Source organism: Loxodonta africana, chromosome 7 (genome assembly GCF_030014295.1).
Source record: "Loxodonta africana isolate mLoxAfr1 chromosome 7, mLoxAfr1.hap2, whole genome shotgun sequence".
NCBI classification, from domain to species: Eukaryota; Metazoa; Chordata; class Mammalia; order Proboscidea; family Elephantidae; genus Loxodonta; species Loxodonta africana.
The window spans coordinates 79080787-79103986 of NC_087348.1; the positions used below are offsets into that span (position 1 = coordinate 79080787).

Sequence of the window (23200 nt, forward strand, 5' to 3'; positions counted from 1 at the left end):
GCCTAGCATCAGGCAAAGCACTGTCAGGACTCTGATAAATAGAAACAGTGACAAATCTCTAAGACCTTCCAATGAAATATTCAATTTCTAAAATATTTACATTAATAATATTTTACCTATGCACATTTAACCTAGGGGAGGATGGACATATCTTTTGATTTAACCACTTTTCCCATGAAACTCATTAATAGTAACAAATAAAACCTATTTTTTCCTCTTTTTTATAAGGTGAAAGAACAAATCTTTGTGATTTGCCAGGGCCCCTCTGGGAAACCTTCAAGAAAGTTTTAGGTTTGCAGATATCCTGAAAGTTTTATTTTGATTTAGGATTTGATTTTGGGAAGCAAAAAGCAAAATTTGTTGGGAAATTTGAACACTTCAGGTAGGGTTATGGGTTCCTAATAAACAATATTTGACTCCATTTGAAAGTATAAAGACTTGCTTTAAAATATTTTATGTATACCTGTATCTTAAGATAATGAACTTGTCTAAACATGGGTCATGGTATATTCATCCTGGCAGATCCAGCCTCTTACCTGCAATTTCTCCTCTCCTTTCCTATAGTGGGGAATGGAGTATTTGTCCACTCAAATTCATCAGTGGTTTGGCAATTTTGTAATCCTCACCTCTTAGCCATATTCCCAATCTTCCATGAAGGTAAGAATCACCTGGGTGTTTGTTAAAAAGTCAAATTCTTGGATTCTACCCTAAACCTGAAAATCAAGCTGTCCAGGGGAAGAGAACCAAAAATTGTATTATTAACAAGTGCTCCAGGAAAAAAAAAAAAAAATTGTTTTTTTTTCCAGGTAGTTCTTATCATGAGGGAAATCGGGAAAACACTGCTGAGTACACTTTAGGTCAGGGAATTATCAGGTGCACTCTAAGCTGTGTGTTTGTTCACTCACTTTTTTCTCCCAATGACTGCACAGGTGCTATTACAAAGGACTTCTTTTTTTTTTTTTTTCTGATGCCCCCAGCCCTTTATAAGGGAAGGAAAGAAACATGTTTTACATATGGAAGTATTTCAAGATAGATGTTTGGAGCTCAGAAGAAAGCCTGGTCTTCAACCCATCAAAAAAACCAAACCTGTTGCCGTCAAGTTGATTCCAACTCATAGTGACCCTATAGGACAGAGCAGAACTGCCCCGTAGAGCTTCCAAGGAGAGCCTGGTGGATTTGAACTGTGACCTTTTGGTTAGCAGCTGTAGCTCTTAACCGCTATGCCACCAGGGTTTCCTCAACACCCACATTAGAGAGTAAACTTACATAGAACAGACCAGAAATCCAAATTTGGGAGAGAATCTGCGTAGACCAAGAGCACCGGATATATTCCAAAGCATCTAAGCTAATAGGTGCTTTATCTCCAACTCGAATCAAATTTTATCCCTACAATTGTCTCTGTAAAGTAGCTTTTGTCATCTCCATTTTGTAAATTAGGAGCCTGAGTTTCAAAGAAATTATGTGACACAGTAATAAAAAAAAGAAAAGCTCTCAAATACGGTGTGATTGTTCGTTCCTTCATTCAAGGTCCCTGGGTGGCGCAAACTGCGCTCAACTCTTAACCTAAAGGTTGGTGCTTTGAACCTAGCCAGCCTAAAGGTCAGTGGTTCAAATCGGCCCAGTGATGTCTGCAGAAGAAAGGCCTGGTGATCTGTTTTCCTAAAGATTACAGTCAAGAATACCCAATGGAGCAGCTCTACTCTGTAATATATGGGGTCTCCACCTGTCTCAATGGCAATGGGTTTGTTTGTTTTGTTTTTGACTCTGGAAAAGTTATTTCACCTAAGTCTTAACTGCTTTGTAAAATGGGGATAATAGGATTACCTCATCACATTACCGGTGTTGCTGCAGGGACCAGATTAGAGCAAGTGAAAGTGCTTTGAAAGGGTTAAGTATTACATGACTACCCAGAAACAAACAAACAAAAAACCCAAAAACCCAAACCCGTTGCTGTCCAGTTATATCGACCCTATACTTGGTTGTTTTTTTTTTTTGGAGGAGGGGGTTAGTCCTGTAATACTTAACCCTTTCAAAGCGCTTTCTCTCTCTTGTTCTAATCTGGTCCCTGCATTACATGACTAAAAAAACACCTACTGCCCTGGAGTCGGACTCATAGCGACCCTATGGGACAGAGTAGAACCGCCCCATAGAGTCTCCAAAGAGTGCCTGGCGGATTTGAACTGCCGACCTCTTGGTTAGCAGCCATAGCACTTAACCAGTACACCAGCAGGGTTTCCATTACATTAGGAGGTAAAATTACTAGTTATTTGCATTTTGCCAGATCACTTCTAAATCCAACATACTACAGCAGTGTCTGCTGGGTCCTGCTCAGGGAGAACCCTGTCTGGTCATCAAAGCATGTTAGAATCACGGGTTACCCAGGCAGCCCAACTCCACAGCAACACCTATCTTTCCTGGCTATGGTAAGGGGCCCTCCTTGCTAGGGTAAGTCACCACACTGGCTCTCATCCTAAATCCTTTCTTCACCCCAAGATAACGTTCCAATCCCTTTTTGGCTTCCCCTTTCTTACCCCTTACCCCATCCTGGTCCACTTCCTCTCACTGTCCTCTCTTTACATCCCATTCATTCACCTGGCTGGCTTCTCCCTAGCTGTTCACCCTCCTCCTGGCCCAGCTACTCTTCTTTGCAGGTCCTCCTCCCCTCTCTCCTGCCTCCCTCCGAGAAAGCCCATTTCAGCCTGGACACATCTCTGCATCAGCCTGTTTTCCTCCACTCAGCAGTTTCTAGTTCGCAGGCACTGAAGTTCAAAGCTCGGAGGAATGCTGGGGCTTCACAGGCCATGCCCCGGTGGGTGCTTGTGTTGGCCAGGGTGCAGGGGTGGGGGCGAAGTGAAGGCGAGGCTGTACCACCCAAGCAGTGCACGGGCATGGCCGTCCCTGGGGCTAGCGAACGAAAGGTTATCCCAGTGGTAAGCCCAAGTTTCGGGTTTCAGGTGTGGGCAGGACCTTGCATCCTGCATCTCCTCCTGAACTGGCTCCCGGTTGGGCCCTCCTTCAGGCCCTGTCCTTGAGATAACTCACTGGGAGGCAGTCTGGCAACACCCAGGACCAGGCAGGCGGGACCCAGGACCCATCCCAGGGAGCGGCTTGCCTGCAGGTGCTCTCTGCTTAAAATAACTTTTTATAATTGTTACTATGAAAGAATTAATTACGTCATGAATGCATTGTGGTTTCTGATAGCAAAATTGTAGCCACACAAGCACGGGTAGTATTTGTTCCCTTAAAGGCCTAAATCTCGTTGCCTAAGTGGCCCATCCAGTGCTGGACAATTCAATAGAAAAACTAAGCAGAGGCCTAGGGCTTTCCCATTAAAAAGAGCACTTTGAACACTGGCATAAAATTCTGTTCTTTTGTTAAACCCCATAAAAACTACAGTGAAATAATTTTTTTACAGTAAAAATAATCTTTTAAAAGGCATAAGTCCTCAAAGAGGTGAGAAAAACAGAAGATGACAAAATTTTGGAAACTGAAAAATAGATAGGTGGTTGTTGATTAGTAGACCTAAGCAAGGAAAACCCTAACACTGCGGGGTAAGCAGAGAGCTACCAGAATGAAACCATGGAACCCTCAAATGCCCAGGATTTGGTGGTTCAAACTGTCTCTGGAAGTGGGGGTGGAGGCAAAATAAAAGAAGATTAGTTGTGGGGGGGAGGGCTTATTGCTTATGGGGTACTGACTTTTGATTCACAGTGATGGAAAATTGCATTAAGAGTAGGGTTGCACAGCCAATTCATGTAATTGCCGTCAATAAGTTATACAATTGTAAAAAGTTGAATTGACAAAAGCTGTGTGATAGATATATGTATAAGACACACACACACACACACATACCCACACACACAAAAGAGTAGCTGCTGAGGCTGCTTATGTACAACCAAACACCTCATGGGATTTGGTTCCTTGGTTTAAAGGTTTAGGGTCATAGTTTGACCAGCCATTCCAGTCAATTGGCCTAATAACATGTATAGTGCTTTTGTTGTACCTCCTAGTTTGTGGTGTAGTGCCTGGGGTCTTGAAAGCTGGCAAGGGGTCATCCAAAGTACAATTGGTCTCTATTTCCCTGGAGCAACAGAGGAAGAAGTAGAGCCAGGAATAGAGGGAGGAAATGGAATGTATGTGTGGCTTATTGCCTCCATCAACAACTGCCCCCTTTGCCGTGAGACTGGAAGAACTGGATGGTTCCAGGCTAGCACTACTGACTATTTTGATTGAAGATTCTGTAAGAGAACTCTGATCAAAAGGAGGAAAATGCAGAATAGAATGTTGATTTCTCATGGAAACCAGACTTTCTGCATGGAGACTGGATGAACCTCTGAAATTGTTGCCCTGAGATAATCTTTAAATCTTAAACCAACAATATCCCCTCAAGTCCTTTTAAAACAAAACAATAGATTAGTTTAACTAGTAAAGAATGTCTTCCTTGAGCCTTGTGCTCTTTTAGGATCTATCTATGTAGTATCAGATTGAGAACAGCAACTGGAAAGATTAGATAGGAAACTTAGGGGGGGCAGTGAGTTTATGTTAATGGGGGAGGAACAACTTGGAAAAGGAGGGTGAGAATGGTTGCACAACTCAAAGAATGTAATCAATATTACTGTATTTTACATGTAGAAATTGTTGAATTGGTGTATGTCATGCTGTGTATATTCTTAACAACAACAAAAATAGAATATACTATAAAAGATAAAAAAGAAGAAACACAGATAAAACTTTATAAAGTGCTATGGAATCTGAGGAATGTTAAGAACAAAATGACCTTTTGTGCCAGATTCAGACCTTTCCCAAAATAACAAATCTAGACGGCCATTTGTACCAGGTACAAATCTTGACAGAACAATAAAAAACCTGTTGCCGTTGAGTCGATTTCACCTCATAGCGGTCCTAAAGTACAGAGTAGAATTGCCCCATAGGGTTTCTAAGGAGCCACTGATGGATTCAAACTGCCAACATTTTGGTTAGCAGCCAAGCCCTTAACCACTGGGCCACCAGGGCTCAGGCAGAACAATAAGGAGTTTTTAAAGTGTTCTAACTGAAGAGATTTTCCAAATGAAACAATCTGACACTGAAGAATGTTTCTGACTCCCCATACCAGAAAAACCAATTCCCACCAGACAAGTATTCCTACGAAACCAATGACAGAAAGTCCCCAACTTTGGAAAGCTTGCCCTTCAGTTAGAGCATACCTAAGATCCAATCACTGTAACTTCTCTACTGGAAATCCCGTAAAACCAAACCAAAAAAAAGAAAACAAAAGAGACCTGTTGCTGTCGAGTAGATTCAGACTCATAGTGACCCTACAGGACAAAGTAGAACTGCCCCATGGGAAACCCTAGGCTGTAATCTTTATGGAAGCAGACTGCCAAGTCTTTCTCCCCCAGAGCTTCTGGATTCTAACCACCGACCTTTCGGTTAGAAGCTGAGTGCTTAACCACTGCACCACCAGGACTCCTTTAGAAATCACCTAACTGCCTTTAAAAATGTTGTATTTGCGCTACTTGAATGAGCTCCTTTTTGGATGCTCCCTGTTCTCAAGCAGTTTATTGCTCAATACACCAAACCAACTAAAAAATAAATAAGATTGGTTGAAAGCTGTTGAGAAGATGGTAGATTTCTAGATCCCCTTCCTAGCTCTCTATCCCTTTTCTCATCAGGCAGAAGTCAGGAGATCTCCTGTCTGATGAAGGTAAAACAGAGGGTTCTCCAGGCACAGGTGAAGGTAGGGATATCATAAACAAAGCAAAACAAAACAGGAAGCTTAAGTGTACATATGCATACTAAATACCTACTCAGCCCCTGTCCACCTCCCAGTTTTCTTCTCCCATTGGCTCCCCAAATGCTGGAACCGAGGCCTTTATTCCCTATACAGGAAATTTTCTTTAGTAGATCCAACCATTCCAAGAGGAAAGACATAAAGATCCTGATATCTGGGGTTCCACAACAAACACCCTAACCAGATCACCCTATGATGAAGCTCCAAGTTGATAAGCTCCATCCACCACCCAAAACTGCCAATCAGCTTTTAATTTTCCACTGTTAAACTAGGCTGACAATCAAGGAATATAGGTCACTAAATAAAGCCTCCATATTATTTTTTCATAGATATGTAACAAATTCCCACAAACTGAGTGGTTTGAAACAACACTTGTTTATTATCTCATTTTCTCTTGGTCAGGAGGCTGGCACAGGCAACTGGCTCCTCTGTTTAGGTCTCACATAGCTACAATCAAGAGATCCGCTGGGGCTGTAATCCCATAAGAGGATTAGAGCCTTCCATCAGGTTTACTGAGATCCCTGCTTTCCTTCAAGCTCTCTGTTGGCAACTGCTTTCAGTTCCTAGAGGCTACATGGTCCCCCTAGGCAGTTCACAACATGGGTGCTTGCCACCATGAGCCAGACCACCAGAGTACATCTCTCTGACTTTCTCTTCTTGGACCAGCTAGAGAAAACTCTCTGCTTTTAAAGGGCTCTTGTGGGGTGATTAGGTCAGGCCCTTTTAAATAACCTCTAGCTTTCTTACCATTAACTATGCCGTTTTACATAAAGTAAAATCTGTCATATTCACAGTACCAGGAATATGAAGAGCATGTACACCAGGTGTGGGGAATCTCAAGGCCATCTTAGAATTCTTCATACTAAAGCCTTTAATGTGAAAGGTAGAGACCAAAGCAAGTAAAAGCATGCTGGAGGACAGAGAAAGCAAACATGGAGCTCTGTAGTTTCCAGCTTTCGTTAATATTCTCAGAAAGGTAAGAAAAGGTGATGCCTTTAAGAAACAAGAACACCATGTTCTCTATCTAAAGAAAAGTATTTGGAGAACAAAAAATTAAAAAACCCAGAACCCCAGTGCCGTCGAGTCAATTCTGACTCAAAAGACTCCTGGAAATTAAAAATGTTTCAGGGGGGGAAAAAAAAGGATTGGAAGATCACATTGAGACAGTTTCCCAGAATATAAAACAAATATGAAAGAGGTGAAAATTAGGAGAGAAATGAGGACCAAACCAGGAGGTCCAGGGTTTGAACAATAGCCATTTTAGAGCGAAGTAGAAAAATGTGAGAGGAGAAAATGATCCTAAAATAGTCCAAGAAAAGTTCTAGAACTATGGGATATGTTTACAACAGATAGAAAGGGTATAATAGACTGCGGGGGAATGGGGGGAGAACCAATGCTGCTACATTTAAAAGGATCAAGATCCATCCCTGGTTTGGTATAAGAAAAGGATTTTTCTCCCTGCTCAAAAGCTGAGTTCCACCTGGAAGGCTCTGCTCCTCTCCAAGTTATATTGGGTCCTTTCACCTTCCCTTCTTGCTCATATACAGTGTTATAGCTCTGTTCCTTGAAATATAGTTGGGGTTATGTGTCCAGGCTGGGAGTTTCTCTGGTTTCTGCCTTTCCCACATTGTTTATAGCCCACTTGTTTTACCCAAGGACTGGACAGCCTTATCACTCAAACCAGCCTTATCATTCCAATGTACATTCCTCAAGAACCCTTCAGGACTTATCTCTCACTACTTATATACCTAGTTAGGGTGCTGGGGCCCAAAACTGTTTGATTAAGACAAGGTGCTGCTTCAATGGGCCTATTGGTTAATTATTCCTGCCCTCAAGATATGGGCTACATGTCTGAACTAGCATTCCGTTTCCGAAAGACTGGGCCCCACCAAAAGGAAAATGCTAATTTTTGTATATTGTGCAAGTGGTGGACCAAGAGTATCATTTACCAAATGCCCCCTATGGTTTGGGATTAGTGTATGAGGCTCAGAGAGCAGGAAGCAGCTAAAGGATCATGGTTAGGATCTGCAACACAAGCTGCCTTTTCCAGGAGGGCCCCAACTCCAGGCATTATACTCCAAGCAACAAAGCTGGGAACCTGGATGGGGCCTGCTCTCTTCCCCACCCACTTCACTGTCTTTCCTTTCCTTCTGCCTGCCGTTTCCCAAAGATAACTCAAAGGAACAAAGTCTTTCCACGAAGCATCACTTGTTAGCTGCTAGTCAGCTCTGACTAAACAGAGTGTATAATTATCCAAGATTCTGGCTTGAGATGTCTGTGAGAGAAGCCAGCTTCTGAGCCTGAGGTCCTTCCCTCTGCATGTTCACTGTGACAGTCCCCCTACTCTGGGTGGTTCCCATATCACCCAGAGTTTCTGAGACTTAGCCATGAAACTTGCTTTCTGGGAAGGTTTGAGGGGGTGAAGTTTCCAGGACAGTCACCCCTCTCTTGTTTTGTGGAGGTGGCTCTTCAGGGTCTTCCCTCTAGTGATGGGGACACTAGAACTGGGGCTCACTGAGGGCTCCAAGCCTGCAGAACTACGGACTTAACATCAGTGGTGTCACTGGAGGGGTGCAGGGGGTGCAGACCATGTGACACTGTCAGAGGAGGTAACACCAAAATGACTGTCTATAAAATTTTTGTGCTGTGTTTCAGCAGAAATTTATTTTTCATAGAAATACTCCTGTAGTTATAGTGCAAATCTGCTGCAAATGACCTCTTTAAAGTGTTGAAAAGCAAAGATGTCACCCTGAAGGTGCGCCTGACCCAAGCCATGGTGTTTTCAATTGCCTCATATACATATGAAAGCCGGATGATGAATGAAGAAGACCAATGGAGAACTGATGCCTTTCAATTGTGGTGTTGGTGAAGGATATTGAATATACCACGCACTGCCAAAATAACAAACAAATCTGTCTTGGAAGAAGTGCGACCAGAATGCTCCTCGGAAGCAAGGATGTCGAGACTACGTCTCACATACTTTGGACGTGTTGTCAGGAGAGTTCAATCCCTGGAGGAGGACATCATGCTTGGTAAAGTAGAGGGTGAGTGAAAAAGAGGAAGACCCTCAACAAGATGAATTGACACAGTGGCTTCAACATAAAAATGATTGTAAGGATGGCGCAGGACTAGGCAGTGTTTCCTTCTGTTGTACATAGAGTCACTATGGGTCAAAATTGACTCGACAGCACCTAGCAACAACAACAGTTAGTTATAACATCAAAAAACATTTTTTGTAAGTCCAGCTTAAACCCACCCAGTGGCGTCGAGTCGATTCCGATATATGTATCAATATACCTATAAGGCTAAAACTCTATGCTAACTTACTTTTTGAACCTTCTAAGGCGAGATCAGAGCATTATCGTTATTATTATGGTCATTGTCACCCAATTGCAGTGAAGCTTTGAATCACGTGGTTTTAGGGTTTCCTCTGCACACACTATAAGCAGACGCTGTTGTTTTTGTCACTGCTGGTGTTTTTATGGTTGCTGATTTTGTCAAATTTTCTAGAGTTTGAGCTACAACGTTGGAGTAATTAGTATTTGTGAACCTGTATCAATAACTTTTTTGAGAATGAAGTAGTAATTTCATTTATAAATATATTTACATATGCATTTGTCTACAAGTTCTACATTATTTGGGCCGTTATTGACTATACAAACCTAATCCATTAATGTATTTCATGTAACAGTAAAGTTAAATGTGAAAATAAACATAATTTTGATGTAGTTCTTAAACATTTTTACTTCAAATTCTGTTGTTTTCTCACTGAATTTTCACTTTCACCACATGAAACTATGTGGATGTAAATACATTTGGGCTGCGCATATGATATGGTAATTTAGAGGAGTAATTTTAATTTTGCTAGCTATTTATGTCACTGCCATTGCCATTACATTCATTACATTTGGGAATTACGATTTATGAGTAAAATGAGTACAAAAATCATTACTAAGGATTCTGTATGGTCTGGTATGGGAGCAGGTCTATGGAGGGGGTGACACATGAGTTAGCACACTGGGTGACACCAACCCTAGTAATGCCACTGGTTAACATCTGCTCTTCTACTGTGAGCCCTGGGAAGAGTCCCCGGCCAGAAATGATGCCTGTGGGTGATCAGAATCAGGACGAGCAATGAATAGAGCATAGGCTTTAGATGTGGGTTCAAATCCTGACTCCACCATTTTCTAATATCATCTCATAGCAGGCCCTGGCCTTCTCGTTGGAACCAAGAGTTCTGCCCCCCTTAGTTATGGGTGGCTATCCCTCTGCAGAGGGCCTTCTTTCCTGGTGCTGGTGCTTCTATCTGGACTTGAAGCAACCTCACGTCTAACCCTTTTATGCCATATACCTGGGACATTAATAAGCACTTTATGAGCATTATTTTATTTAATCATAGGAATGACAGTGTGAGGTTAATGTGATTATTCCCATTTTACAGCTGAGACTGAGACTCACTGAGATTATGCAACTTGCACAAAATCATACAACTTTTAAAAGGCAGGGCCAGGACTGGAACCAAGTCTTCAAGATTTGAAAGAAGGTAACACAGTACAACAGAAACAGAAAATCTTTAGAGTTAGATACACCCGAGCTCAATTCTTGGCTCCATATTGGCTGCAGGACCTGGTACAACTCTCTGAAGCTTTGTCAGCTTCACTTTTCTCATCTGTCAAATGAAATGTCCTGTAGAAGTGTTCTGAGGATGAAATGAAATGCTGTATATAAAATGCCTGTCGCCTACCTTCAAGAAGCATAAGATTTCACCACCACCCCCTCCATCATCCCCACCATCTAAGCCCAGGCTCAGTCATCTTCTTGCTACCTCATGCTGTTTCCAGATCATTAGGGAAAAATCAAGCAGGAACGTAAATGTTTATGATGGAAGAAAGAAAGGAGTAAGTACTGTATGAGCAGACAAGTTCTGCTAGGGCCACCAAGCAAGATTTGTCACGGAGACAGTGCTATTAAATCTGGACCTGAAATGTTTTATGAGATTTTAAGAGACGAAAATAAATGGGATGAGCCCAAGATTTCACATTTGGTACCTGGACAGGGTGTAGGGTGGGGTGATGAACTTACAAGTATTCCAGCAGGCTAAAGGGCTGCACAATGTGGGCAGTGGTTTTGTTCAGGCCACGCCTGTGTACTAGATCTCAGGCCAGGCCTGTCTGTTGTTGCTAGCTGCTGTTGAGTTAATTCTGACTCACGGCAACCCTATGTGTGCAGAGTAGAATTGCACTCCATAGGGGTTTCAAGGCTATGACTTTCCAAAGTGCCTCTGGGTGGGTTTGAACTGCTAAACTTTTGATTAATAGTCCAGCACTTAACCATTTGCTCTACCCAGGGACCCCCACAGTAATTATGCTCACACACTAGGCTGGGCTGAACCCTCTCAAGCCCAGATCCCTGCTGCCATCTGGTGGTCATCAGGTGTTCAGGCCTCAGGTGGGGGACTAGCAATTGGGTGGCCTTCATCAAGGCATACCTCCTTCAGAAGGTAATGTGCAGGTGAGAGTGGGGGAGGGTGCTGGGGACCTACAGACAACCCTACTCCAGCCACCTGGAAAAGTTGGCATGAGAGACAGCAGCCCAATATCTCGCCTTCAGCTCCCTAGGCCAGCTGGGATTCTATTTTTAACCAGCACTGTGGTAGGCTGACAGCTTGGAATGCCTTCTCCTGCCTTGTCTTCCTCACTCCTGCAGCCCAGAACTCTGTAGAAATGGTGTATGGAAGCAGCCCCCTAGCACTGGTAAACAGAAGACCCACCCTGCTTTCTCACTGCCCTTCACTCCAACCAGCCTTTGTCCAGCATAGTGAGTGGGTAGATTTTAGAGGCATGTTGGCTGTGAACCTAATGAAGCTTAACTTTCCGGGCTTCTCACTTGCATGGGCCCCTTACAAGGCTCTGGTCAGGGTCCCAGCACTTATCTATCTGTAATTTTGTATTTTTTTTCTTTAAAAAGGGCACCCATTTAATAAGTTTCAGGCCCCATAAAACTTGGTTCTTCCCTGATGCGTGTGGCTTCTTATCTGTCTCCACCTCAGTCTCTACTTCAATATGATTCTTTCCATCTTTCTCTAATTGGGCAAATTTCTTTCCTGCTCTGAGTCTCAGATTCCCCATCTGTTACAAGATGAAGTGTCAAGGAACCTCTCTCCCAACATACCATGCCTCTGATTCTCTGTATCTATCCCCTCGGTGCTGTCATTTTCTGTCCTTCCGTATCCGATCTTCACTGTGTATGTGGAGGCTGATGTTGCTGGTATCTGCCTTTCTCTGGGCCTGGCTCAGAGTCTCGCAATCAAAAAACAAACAAACAAAAAAGTAGGTGGGGTTCTGAGACTTATACTCAGCTCTAACCCCTGCCCCCTGCCCCCTGCCTCCTGCCCCCAATTCCAAACCTCTTTGCTGTTGCTGGGCCAGTAAGGGTGCTTCCATGGGGCAAGAATCTTGGCCAGGTTCTGACACTGGAGAAGAGTAGTGCATTAAAAAGGTCCTACTCTTCACAAACACCATACATATTTCATATGTATGATCTCACCATATGAAATACCTAGAATAGGAAAACGTAGAGGTCAGAGTTTAATAGTGGTTACCAAGGGCAGGAATGAGGGGGAAAGAGGGAAGCGTTGTTTAGAAAGTTTTGAGTTTCTGTTTATGGTGGTGGAGCATTTGGCAACGGAAATTGGTGATGTCTGCACTACATGATTAGTGTGATTGGTCTCACTGAATTGTACAAGTAAAAAAATGTCGAATTGGCAAATGTTGGATTATATATATTTTTTACAATAAAAAAAGGCCCTACACTTTAATTAACTTCTGTGCACCTGTCATGGTCTGATCTCTGGCATTGCAAACACAGATGGAATGAAGCAAGTCTTACTATACAGCGCTTTTTCTTTTGTCTTTTCATCAAAATCTTTTTAATCATCTATCAATACAGTATCTTAACAATGGTACCACTTTAGGAGAATGTGCTCAGGAGTCATGATGGGTCATAGATATCCAGCCTCACCCCCCATCCCTACTCCCAGTTACTTGGACATCGGCGTGTAGGTAGGTCAAGAATAACAATCCAGGGGGAATATACACAGCCCCACCTAGCCTCAGACCTGGGGCTTTTGGGCAGGCGGTTGGGCACAGGTGCAGGCAGCTGAAGGAGGGATCTGACACGGAGGACTTCACAAAATCCCCTGCTCAAAAAAAGACCATAAGGGAAGTTCAGGAGGAAGCCAAATCATTTATTATTTCTTGAAGAGGCCAGGCGAGGGAGGATGGGGGCAGAGCCACAAATCCTTAACTGGAAAAGGATGAAGGGATTTTTCAGTGCAAAAAAGTCTGTTGGTCAGGGAGGGGTGAGTTTAGGCCTGTTGGTGTTTTTAGTGCTGGTAGGGGAACAGCACTGTGAGGTCAAACTGGGGGCAGCTTGGAACATCCCAGCAGTCAGTCCCTTGCCAGGCTCCATGTCCCCTAAAGGAATCAGTTCCATTACTGCATGTGTGTGAGAGGCAGGTCAGCCCTGTCAGAGCTCCTACTGTGTAGGGACAGCCACTGCTGGGGCCTCTGTGTCTGTTCAGGATTGGTGCCATATTTGTATGCGTCGGGCTCAACCCCCTATCAGGAGTGTGCCTCAGTTCCTGTGTGGGGGTCTGTCAGATAAGTCACCTTTTCCTGGGCTTTGGGGTTAGTTCATGCTGTCAGGTGTCAGTTAATTTTGGTCTGTATTTCTTGTGTGTCTGGATGGGTTTCAGCTTATACGGATAGGTCTCTGTCCTGCCTTAGCCCCTACTCCCCCTTTCATCCCTCAGCCCGGCCCCAGAGTGCTGATGGTGGTGTAGCTCAGCCTGGAGAGCGAAGCAATGGAAGGGGTGGGAGGGTCCTCGTCTGGGAGAGGCCTGGGGCGAGCTCGTGGAGGGCGGGGCCAGCAGCGGGAGCAAGTTTCGAGGCAGGCTTGACGAAAGCGACGGTGCATGAAGCAGTAGACCAGGGGATTGACACAGGCGGAGGCATAGCTCAGCAAGTGGATGAAGGAGATCGGTGCACCCGAGAGTGCGCGGTGCGCACCAGGACCATCGAAGGCGCGCCACGTGTTGGCACTGTACACTGGCAGCCAACACAGGAAAAAAAGCACAACGATCACCAGCAACATTCGCACCACTCGCTTCTTGGCCAACAACTTTGCCTGGACCGGCTGGGGGCCGTGTCCTGGCCCAGAAGTGGGCGCCGTCAGCGCCGACAGCTCCAGTGCAGGCCGGGAGCGTGGAAGCTGCACGTAGCAGCCATCGCCGTCCTCGCCAGCCAGCCCAGTCTCGATCCGGCAATGTCCGTTCCGTTGGGCTGGATCTGGGCACAGAGGGTGGGTGGTCAGAACAGAAGACAAGGTCCTCCTAACCTTCAGCCCAACCCTCACCTGGTCCCACATACAACCTTAGCCTCATTTCCAGCAGCACCTCCTGCTCACGCTCCTCCTTCTCGCCCCACCCACACTAGGCCTCACCCCTCCCAAAGTTCCACCTACTCTCTCAGGCTCCGCCCCTGGTGGTTTTTGCCCACCTGGTCCTTTCCCACCCTGCAGCCCTCCTTGGCTTCGGACCCGGCTCTGGCTGTCGCTGTCACTGTCACCGTCAAAGCGAAGCCCCAGGTAGAGCTCGCGGGAGATTAGCCCGTAGGCCACAGCCATAACCACACCCGGGACGAAGAACAAGAGCAGGAGCAGCAGCACCGACCTGGAGACAGAACACGGACGGATCACGCAGGTCTCTGTCCAATCACAGATGTGGGGAAGGGCCAAGGATTGGTGTTTCTAGGGCTGGTGGCCAGATCCCAGCGGTAGGAGTAGGAGAGCAGGGGCCGGGGGTGGGGGGGGGGGGGCGGTGAGGCTCCAAATGGGAATCCCGGGTGGTGGATGCTAAATGGGAACTGGGGTGGGGTAACTTGTGGAGCAGCTGGAGGAGGGTCCCGCGGAATGATTGCAAGCATCTGATGGAGAGGGAGTTTCTCGAAATATAAGTCATGGGCACCCTTACCAGGTCTGGCGGACGCGCGCACTGGGCCAGCGATGCACACACTGTAGCACACGGGGCCCTGCTGGCTGCACGGCGGTGTACACGGGGTAGGGCACCATGAGCAGCCCGGACAGCAACCATGTGGCTACAATCACGCGAGCCGCGTGGGAGCGCGTCTGCCATACACGCGCCTGCAGTGGCCGACAGATGGCGCTGTACCGTTCCAGGGCGATGGCCACGAGGCTTAGTGTGGACACACTCACAGATACCCCTGAGCAAGGAAAGAGAAAGGGATCGCCTTGCATACTTGCACTGTACATTCACTAGAGTGACTTTACACACTTCCCAGCTCCCCCATCAGGAAAGATCCCTACATTCGGCAAGGACTGTAGGAGGGAGGAGGTGGCGGGGGGGGGGGGCGGAGAGGAAGAGTGTCTCACCCACCCATGAGGTAGGAAACTGCCTTGCAGACGACTGTGCCAAAGATGAATGTGCCCATGAGATTGGGCAGGAGGGTGAAGGGCATGCAAGCCACAGCCAGCAGGAGGTCGCTGACTGCGAGAGAGAGCAGGAAGGCATTGGTGACCGTCCGCAGGCGCCGGCTAAGCCCCAGGACCACGATGATTAGCACATTTCCTCCAACGCTCATCAGAAAGATCACGACATAAAGGGTGATTCTAATGGCCAGCTCCAATTCTGGGTGGGAAAAGGGAGAGGTGGCAGTAAGGCGTCTGGTCCCCACTGAACCAACCCCCTCAATTTCACTTATCTCCAACCCCCACTACCCAGCCAGGTCCCCTATATCCCAAAATTACCCCCACACCCTCAGGGTTCCAGTCATTAAATGGTGAACTTGAGTCCTTGGCCCTACAACCTCCTTGAGGCATCATCCATTAAATTGGCCTAGCTCTTGGTGGCGTGGTGGTTAAGTGCTAGGGCTGCTAACCAAAGGGTCAGCAGTTCGAATCCGCCAGGTGCTCCTTGGAAACTCTGTGGGGCAGTTCTACCCTGTCCTATAGGGTTGGTATGAGTCGGAATCTACTCGAAGGCACTGGGTTTGGTTTTTTCTTTTTTTTTTCTACCCTTCTTAAGAAAGCCTGTTTCTCTTCAAGGTTGTCCCAGATCCTTCTCTTTGCAGCCAAACTTCTTGAAAAAGATTATTTGTCTCTTCCCGGTCACTCTTTAGTCAGTTACAATCCAATACTGACCCCCTCCATCACTATCTGGACACTTCTTCCCAAGGTCACTAAGCTTTAACTCCCAAATCCAAAGGTCCCTTCTCAGCCTATTCTACCTGGCCTCCCTGCAACATTTGACACAGCTGATCACCCAATACCTTTTGAAACCCAGATCAGATCATGTCCTTATTCTTTTAAAAAGTAAACAAACAAAACCCTTTGTATTCTCCACCACCTGTAACCTCTTAGTGCATCATCAAAGTCCTCCAAGCACTGCCCTCTCCCTCTCACGTCCTCCCTGCTATGTATGCACCCACTTAAAGCACTGGATGACTCAGTTTTTTTAATGCATCATGTGCACCCATGACTCCCTTCCTGCTCATGTTGGTGTTTCTCAGCCTGGAATGCTCCTTCAACAACCCCCCCTCTCCCCATCACAAGCTTATCTTCTATATCTGGTGAGCTCCTATTCGTCTCTTGTCCTTCAAGACTCGGATCAACTGCCCCCTCTTCTGTAAGGACTTTCCAGACACTACATTTGGAATTAATTCCCCCTTTTCTCTGATCTGTGCATGTTCTTTATATATCTATTGGAGTCCTTTTTACTTTCTGCTTTATATTTTATTTATCTCCAAACATTCATTCTCACTCTCTCACTCAACAATCAGAATCAACTCGATGGCAACAAGTTTTTTTTTTTTTTTTTTTACCTCTGTGCCAAGCACTGGGGACAAAGAGATGAATATGACAAATTTCCTGCCACAGTCTAGAGGGGAACCCAGATACATAAATGGTGTGATAAGGGGTGAGACTGACGGAGTACAAGGTGCTGTGAGAGCTCAGAGGAGGGACACTTAATTTTGCTGGACTAGACAGAGGGCTGGCAGGGCTGACCCCACCCATCTGAGTCAATTTCTATTGGGAAACGGATTCATCTTTGGGTCTTCATATCATTGTCAAGTAGACTCCTAGGCCACTAGGCACCTAGACGAATTCAATTAAACTGGATTAAATTACCCACACTCCTGGCCTCAACCTAAGGGAGACTGGCACTTGAAGAGAGACAGGGCAGGTGGCAGAGCCTCCCAGGTTGGGGGAAGGAAGGCCCAGAGCTGCAGCTCCCTCTTCCACAGCCCATACATTGGCTGAGTCTTGCTTTAGCCCCCGCATTGAACTGTTTTCTAATAACAATAATTAGCTTATCTAGAAGCTGTTGTGGAAACCCTGGTGGCATAATGGTTAAGTGCTATGGCTGCTAACAAAAGGGTCGGCAGTTCGAATCCTCCAGGCGCTCCTTGGAAACTCTATGGGGCAGTTCTACTCTGTCCTGTAGGGTCGCTATGAGTCGGAATCGACTCGACGGCCCTGGGTTTGGTTTTTGGTTTGGTAGAAGCTGTTGTAGACATCAACAGTGCTATTTAAGAGTGATCCCCAAAGTGAGCCCAGCAGTGAAATAACTTGCCCAAGGTCACATAGCTGGTAAGAAGCTGAATCAGAACAGAATCCAAGTCTCTAGATCCTAAAAATGTTTGGCCTCTTACTGTTCCCTGGTTCCTGTCATTCATCATGCTGCCTCCTTCTCTTAATCAAATTTCAATCTCAGTGTCTCTCTCCTCTCCCCCATTCTATCATGGCATTTCTTACTGTATTATAAAGTCTAATTCTCTACCTCCCCCATAGACTATGAGCTTCTTGAGAACAGGACAATGCCTACCTTCTCCCTATACTCTGCATGATGCCCAATGCAAAGGAGGCACTCCACACGTGCTTGTTAATGAACCTTGTGAATCTCTGCCTCTCTCCACGTAAGTGCATCTGCCTTTTCCTTCCGAATCCAGGTCTCACCTCTGTGCCTCTAAATCTCCAGCATACCTTCTCCTCTCTGCCTTTGTCTCTTTGGAGACACATTTTGGAGCGTCCTTGGTGGGGCGGGGGGGGGGGGTGGTGGTCAATAACAAGCTGTGATTTCTGATGCTTTTACTTTTGCTATTATATCAAACCATCTGTGGTCTCATTTGGAAGCTGGGCCCCTCTCTGTAGAAAAGGCTTATGTGTGGCAAATTTGAGATATATGCGTGTGTAAGGGAAATAAAGAACTTTTGGAAGCTGTCAGAGAGGCCCTTAGACCTGGAAGAGTAGAGCTGGTAGCCTATCTTATACTCTGTGTCCGTCCCTCCCCTCATACAATCTGCCTCTTTTTCTCCTGCTCCTTACTCTGTCTAGTTCTATCATCTCTCATCCTATTCTGGACATCTCTCCTCCACTGATTTTTGATGCAGTAACCCCACCTTCTCAAGTTGTACAGCACTCTGAAGTATCCAAAGTACATTTCTCATTCATTCATTTGGCTGATATGTGTCTGTCTTTGAGCTTGGCTAATTGTGGTGGAGCAGAAAGATGAGGCTAGGCTCCAACCTTATGAAGTTCCTAATCCACTTGGGGACTCCTGACAATTAGAGGACAAAGTCTCAATAAAAATAACCAGCAATTGTACACTGCTTTGCTGTTTTTACTGGGTATTCCTGGAGATATTACCTTATTCCCAGCCACCACTCTCTCTCTAGTTCTTTGCTGTTGAACAGTTAGGCAGTGTGAAAAAGACTAATTAAAACAATCTCAGAATGAAAACTCGTGTGTGTGTGTGTGTGTGTGTGTGTGTGTGTGTATGCATCCACATGTGTGGCAGAGTATAAGTGACCATAGTGGCTGAAGTGACTAGGAACCTAAGGCAAGGTGGAAGGATGGGAGATGGCACTTTCTGGAATATAGCCACTAGTGCTCTGACAGTCTCCCTGTGGGCATTAGCCTATTGGGGATGACAGGAGAGCAGAAAATCTGACCGGGGACTCAGAAAACTAGGGCAGTTCAGTTCTGCTTCTGGGGTCTTGAGGACCTTCATACATTCTGTCCGGACTATGGCAGAGAAAGTACGAGCACAAGAATCCAGGCAATATGATATAAAACAAAAACCAAGCTTTTCTATGAAAAGATTCTATAGAACACTGAAGCTGTTGATGCCTCAAATTCTGCCTTCCATTGGTGTATCGGATCTGGTCACCCATGCACATAGACATCAAAGTAATACCCGTCTCTGTGGTGAGCAGATAGCATCCAACCGACTGTGGGTAGTAGCTGGTTGAATAGAGGGACATCCATGTGTCAATGGGTAATAATTGAGGAAGCAAGAGTAATACCCAAGAGTGTAAGTGATATTGGAGTGACCATTGGGTAATATCTTAGTCTCTGACATAATATCTGGGTGGGTGAGATTAACAGGAGTTTCTGTGGGCAATATCCAGAGAAGGTTAACACCTACATGTCTATAGGTAATACCTGATTGAATGTGGGTAGCATTCAAGTGTAGGTAATATCTGAGTAATGCTATAACATCTAAATGAGCAAGGGTGATGTGAAGAGTCTGTAGATAACATCTCATTTTGTGGAAAATATCTTGAGGAAGTATGGCTTACATCAGGGTTCTGTGGGTAACAGCTGTGCGAATGGGAGAATATCCAAATGATGATTGTAATAGCTAAGTGAGTAGAAGTAATACCAAGCATGTGTACGCGATATTTAAGAGAGTATGAGTAACACCTGGTTGAGTGAAATTAACTGAGCATCTGAATGAGCATAGGTAATATTTGAGTCTCTGTGGGTAATATCTGAGCTTGTGAAAGTAGTATCTATGATTTTATGGGTAATATATGGAGGACAGTTACCTAAATGAGCATGGGTGGCATCTGATTGTGTGGTTAATAATAAAATGAAAATGAGTAGTGTTCCATGATGGGTAACATCTAAATGACTGTCGGCAATATGAAAGCAAGTGTGGGTAATGTCTGTGTTTCTGTGGTAGCATTTGAGTAAACATGGTAACGCTCAAGTCTCTATGGACTATATCAGGGTAATTTCTATCAGCAACGTTGGAGTGAGCCCGGGTGACATATGCATTGTAGTGTAACAACTTCCAGATGCATGAAGCCACTTCTTGCACCTGTGCTTTGAATTGCTTCACATCCTGCTTTCTCAGGGACCTGTGCTCAATTGACTACCCCCCTCCTCTCTTCTGCACCTTCACCCTCCCCCCTCCTGCCTCATTTCCCATCAGCAATTTTTGAATGCTCTTGTCTCTACTATCAAAAAAAAAAAAAATTGAGGACAAAACTACACACACACACACACACACACACACACACACACACACACACACTCCTTCCTCAATCTAATGCATTTTCCAGCACTATCCTGTTTTTCCTTTGTTTCTCTCTCTCCCTACAAAATTTCTTGAAAGTTTTGTCTACACACCCTAGTTCACTTCTCAAACCCCCTCTCCCACTGGCCCAACCTTTAACCTACTGCAGTCAGGCCTCAGCACCCACAATTCTACCTAAGAACTTTCTTGCTGTTGAATATGAAGGTCACTGTTCTGCCCTTTTCCAACTATATTGCCAGTGTTTGACATCATTTACCCTACCCTAAAGAAGCCCTCGTGGTGCAGTGGTTAAGCACTTGACTGCTAACTGAGAGGTGGTGGTTAGAACCCACCAGCCACTCCGCAGGAGAAAGATGTAGCAGTCTGCTTCCGTAAAGATTATAGCCTGGAAACCCCACGGTGCAGTTCTACCCTGTCGCATAGGGTTGCTGTGAATTGGAATCGACTCAAGGACAATGAATTTGGTTTTGGATCCCACCCTGCTTGAAACTGTCTTTTCCCTTGACTTCTGGAAGGACATAGCTCCTGTCTCTCTGATAGTTTGGTCTAAATCTATTCCATGGACTCTCCTTCCTTTGCCTGGCTTTTAAATATTGGGTTTCCCCAGGGTCCTTTCCTAGGACTTCTTTTCTTTTCATTCTACACAATCTTTGGATGATTTTATCTATTCCCATGGCTTCCATTACCTCCTCTAGGCAAAGGTCTTTCAAGTCTGTATTAATAGCTCAGACTTCTCCCTGAAGCTCCAGACCCACAGATTCAACAGCCTACTGGGCAATTTAACCTGGATGTCTCACTGGCATTTAAACTCAGTGGGTTCCAAACTGAATTTATAATCCCTTCCAAAGTTGTTTATGCTCCTTTGTTATCCTTCTCATTATAAAGCACCAACATCCATCCAATTACTCAAGCTAGAAACCTGGGTTTCATCCCTTGACCTCTCCCTCCCAGCCCACTTCTAATCAATCACCAAGTCTTGTTGATTCTGCTTCCAGAAGTGGCTCTTCTCTCCATCTCCATTGCCAGTACCTTTGTCTAAGCATCTTGTTTCACCTGGATAACTGTAATAGCCTTCTAAAGTGTTCCTCTGTCCTCCGTCTCATGTCCTCCAATCCATCCTCTACACTATACAACGAATCCTGGTTTAAAACCTTTTAGTTGTTCCCACTGCCTTCAGGATAAAATCCACACCCTTTAGCTGGGTCTATAAGAGTCCGTAAATACACTAGTTTGATCTCCAGCCTGAGCGTTCATTATTCCCCTCAGATGGTACAAGTCAGTCAGAAACTATGTCACACTGATTAAAAGTGCCATGAATTTACACTTTGGGCTTTTACACATACTTTCCTCTGCTTGGGATGCTTTTTTTTTTTTTGCCTCTTCTTCCCCCTCGCTTGGCTGGATCTCTCTCATCTATCTGATTTCACCTTAGATATCACTTCCTCAGACTTGATTTCCAAGTCTGGGTTTGGTGCTTGTCTTCTGTGTTCCCACAACCCTATAAGGCACTTTTCATTTGGGGCTGCAATTCCCTGATTACTTGTCTGTCCCCACCACTAAACTGTGAGCTCCATGAAGTAGACACTGTTCCAGTTTCGTTCAACTCATTCCCCGGTACCTAGCACAGTCTCTGGTTCGGTAAATATTTGTTGACTGAAAGAATCTAAGTGAGTGTGTGTAACAACTGAGCTGAGAAAGCATGCATTATTAGTTTGTGGAGTAAATCAATGCTTGAACTACAGTGCATTCTAACTATTCCCTTCTTAACACTGTTTCCTCTCCTAGAATTGCCCTCCTCCCTTTTCTGCCTGCAGAACTCCAATTCTAAGAGTCAGCTCCCTTCCTCTTGAAGTTCTTGGTCCCCATCAGTCTGAACTAACTAATTCTGCCCTTTAAGTGTTGACAGTTCAGACCCTCTCACGCCACTGGCCATGCTGACTGTGATTTATCCATTGGCTTGTCTCTCCTCTGTACTTGACTATGGGGACATCTTTGTGTCCCCAGAACTGGGAGATCAGGTGTTCGATAAACATTTAAAGAAAGGAGGGGTGCAGGAATTATCAAGAAAATGATGATGTGAGCTGATGAGAGGATTGAAAATCTCTCTTGGGGACTGGGTGATTGGAAGTAGTCTGAGGAGGGTAGGAAGGGGGAGAAGATGGTGGCACAAAGGGACGGAGGCTATGGAGTGGGCAGGCTGGCTCATGGAGAGGGTGAGATTTAAGGATAGGCAGGATGCAGAGGGGGCCTGGAGACTTGGAGACAGAGAGAGAGAGTACAGAGCCTTGAGAAGAACCTCAACTTGGGAGATAGAGGGGTTTGAAGGCAGTACCCAGTGCCGTCGAGTTGATTCCGACTCATGAGGGGTTGGAGGAGTGAAATGGGGAGCAGCCCTTAGGGGGTCAGGCATGAGGATCTCCTTTGGGAGGGCTGGGGCTTATGGTGGGGGACAGAGGAGATTACAGCTCTAACTTCCCATTCAGGCCTTCCAGAATGCTCCCTCCTCTAACCAGATCCCTTCTTTTCTCAATCTTCCCTTCCTTTCTTCCCTCCCTTCCCCAGCGTGGCACCAGGAACTGGATGTAAAAGGAAAAGAGATATCTCCAAGGGTTGACAAGAAGAGGTCCTTGTCTCCCAACTCTCTGGGTCAAGGAGGGGGATGTGTGTTGTGGGGAGGGCTGTGAGGAGCTGGTGTGGTGGTGGGGGGTCGTCTGTGTGAGGGGCAGCTGAGGGAGTACTCCCAAGGAGATGGTGTGGCCGTTTGAGGCGGCAGTGTGGAGGGCGTGGGGAGCTTCTATTACTGCTGTAGGGTGCTGTGAGAAGGAGCTTGTGAGGAAGGTTAGGGAGGCACCCACCTCGTGTCCCGGCTCCGCGGATGCGTGGGGACTCGCAGCTGAGGTTGCTGGCACTGCTGCCGTTGAGGAGGAGGCCCCCTGGGCGGCACAGAGAAGCCCCCGACCCAGGTCCGGGTCCCGGCACGCTCCGGTTCAGCCTCAGCAGCTCCATGG

At 45.7% G+C, this 23200-nt stretch overlaps 1 protein-coding gene across 2 annotated transcripts; it reads right to left on the reverse strand.

Moving 5' to 3' along the window:
* Positions 1–13600: 13600 nt before the first annotated feature.
* On the reverse strand, positions 13601–23198 carry CCKBR (cholecystokinin B receptor). 2 transcript variants are annotated; one of them, XM_003412058.3, is made up of 5 exons: positions 23048–23198; positions 15246–15497; positions 14823–15072; positions 14365–14522; positions 13601–14139 (listed from the first exon to the last, which is right to left on the reverse strand). In XM_003412058.3, exons 1-5 carry the CDS (start codon positions 23196–23198, stop codon positions 13601–13603), a joined length of 1350 nt encoding a protein of 449 aa, XP_003412106.1. The 2 variants fall into 2 exon arrangements, with proteins under 2 accessions (XP_003412106.1, XP_023406675.1); XM_023550907.2 differs by lacking the exon at positions 15246–15497.
* Positions 23199–23200: the final 2 nt, after the last annotated feature.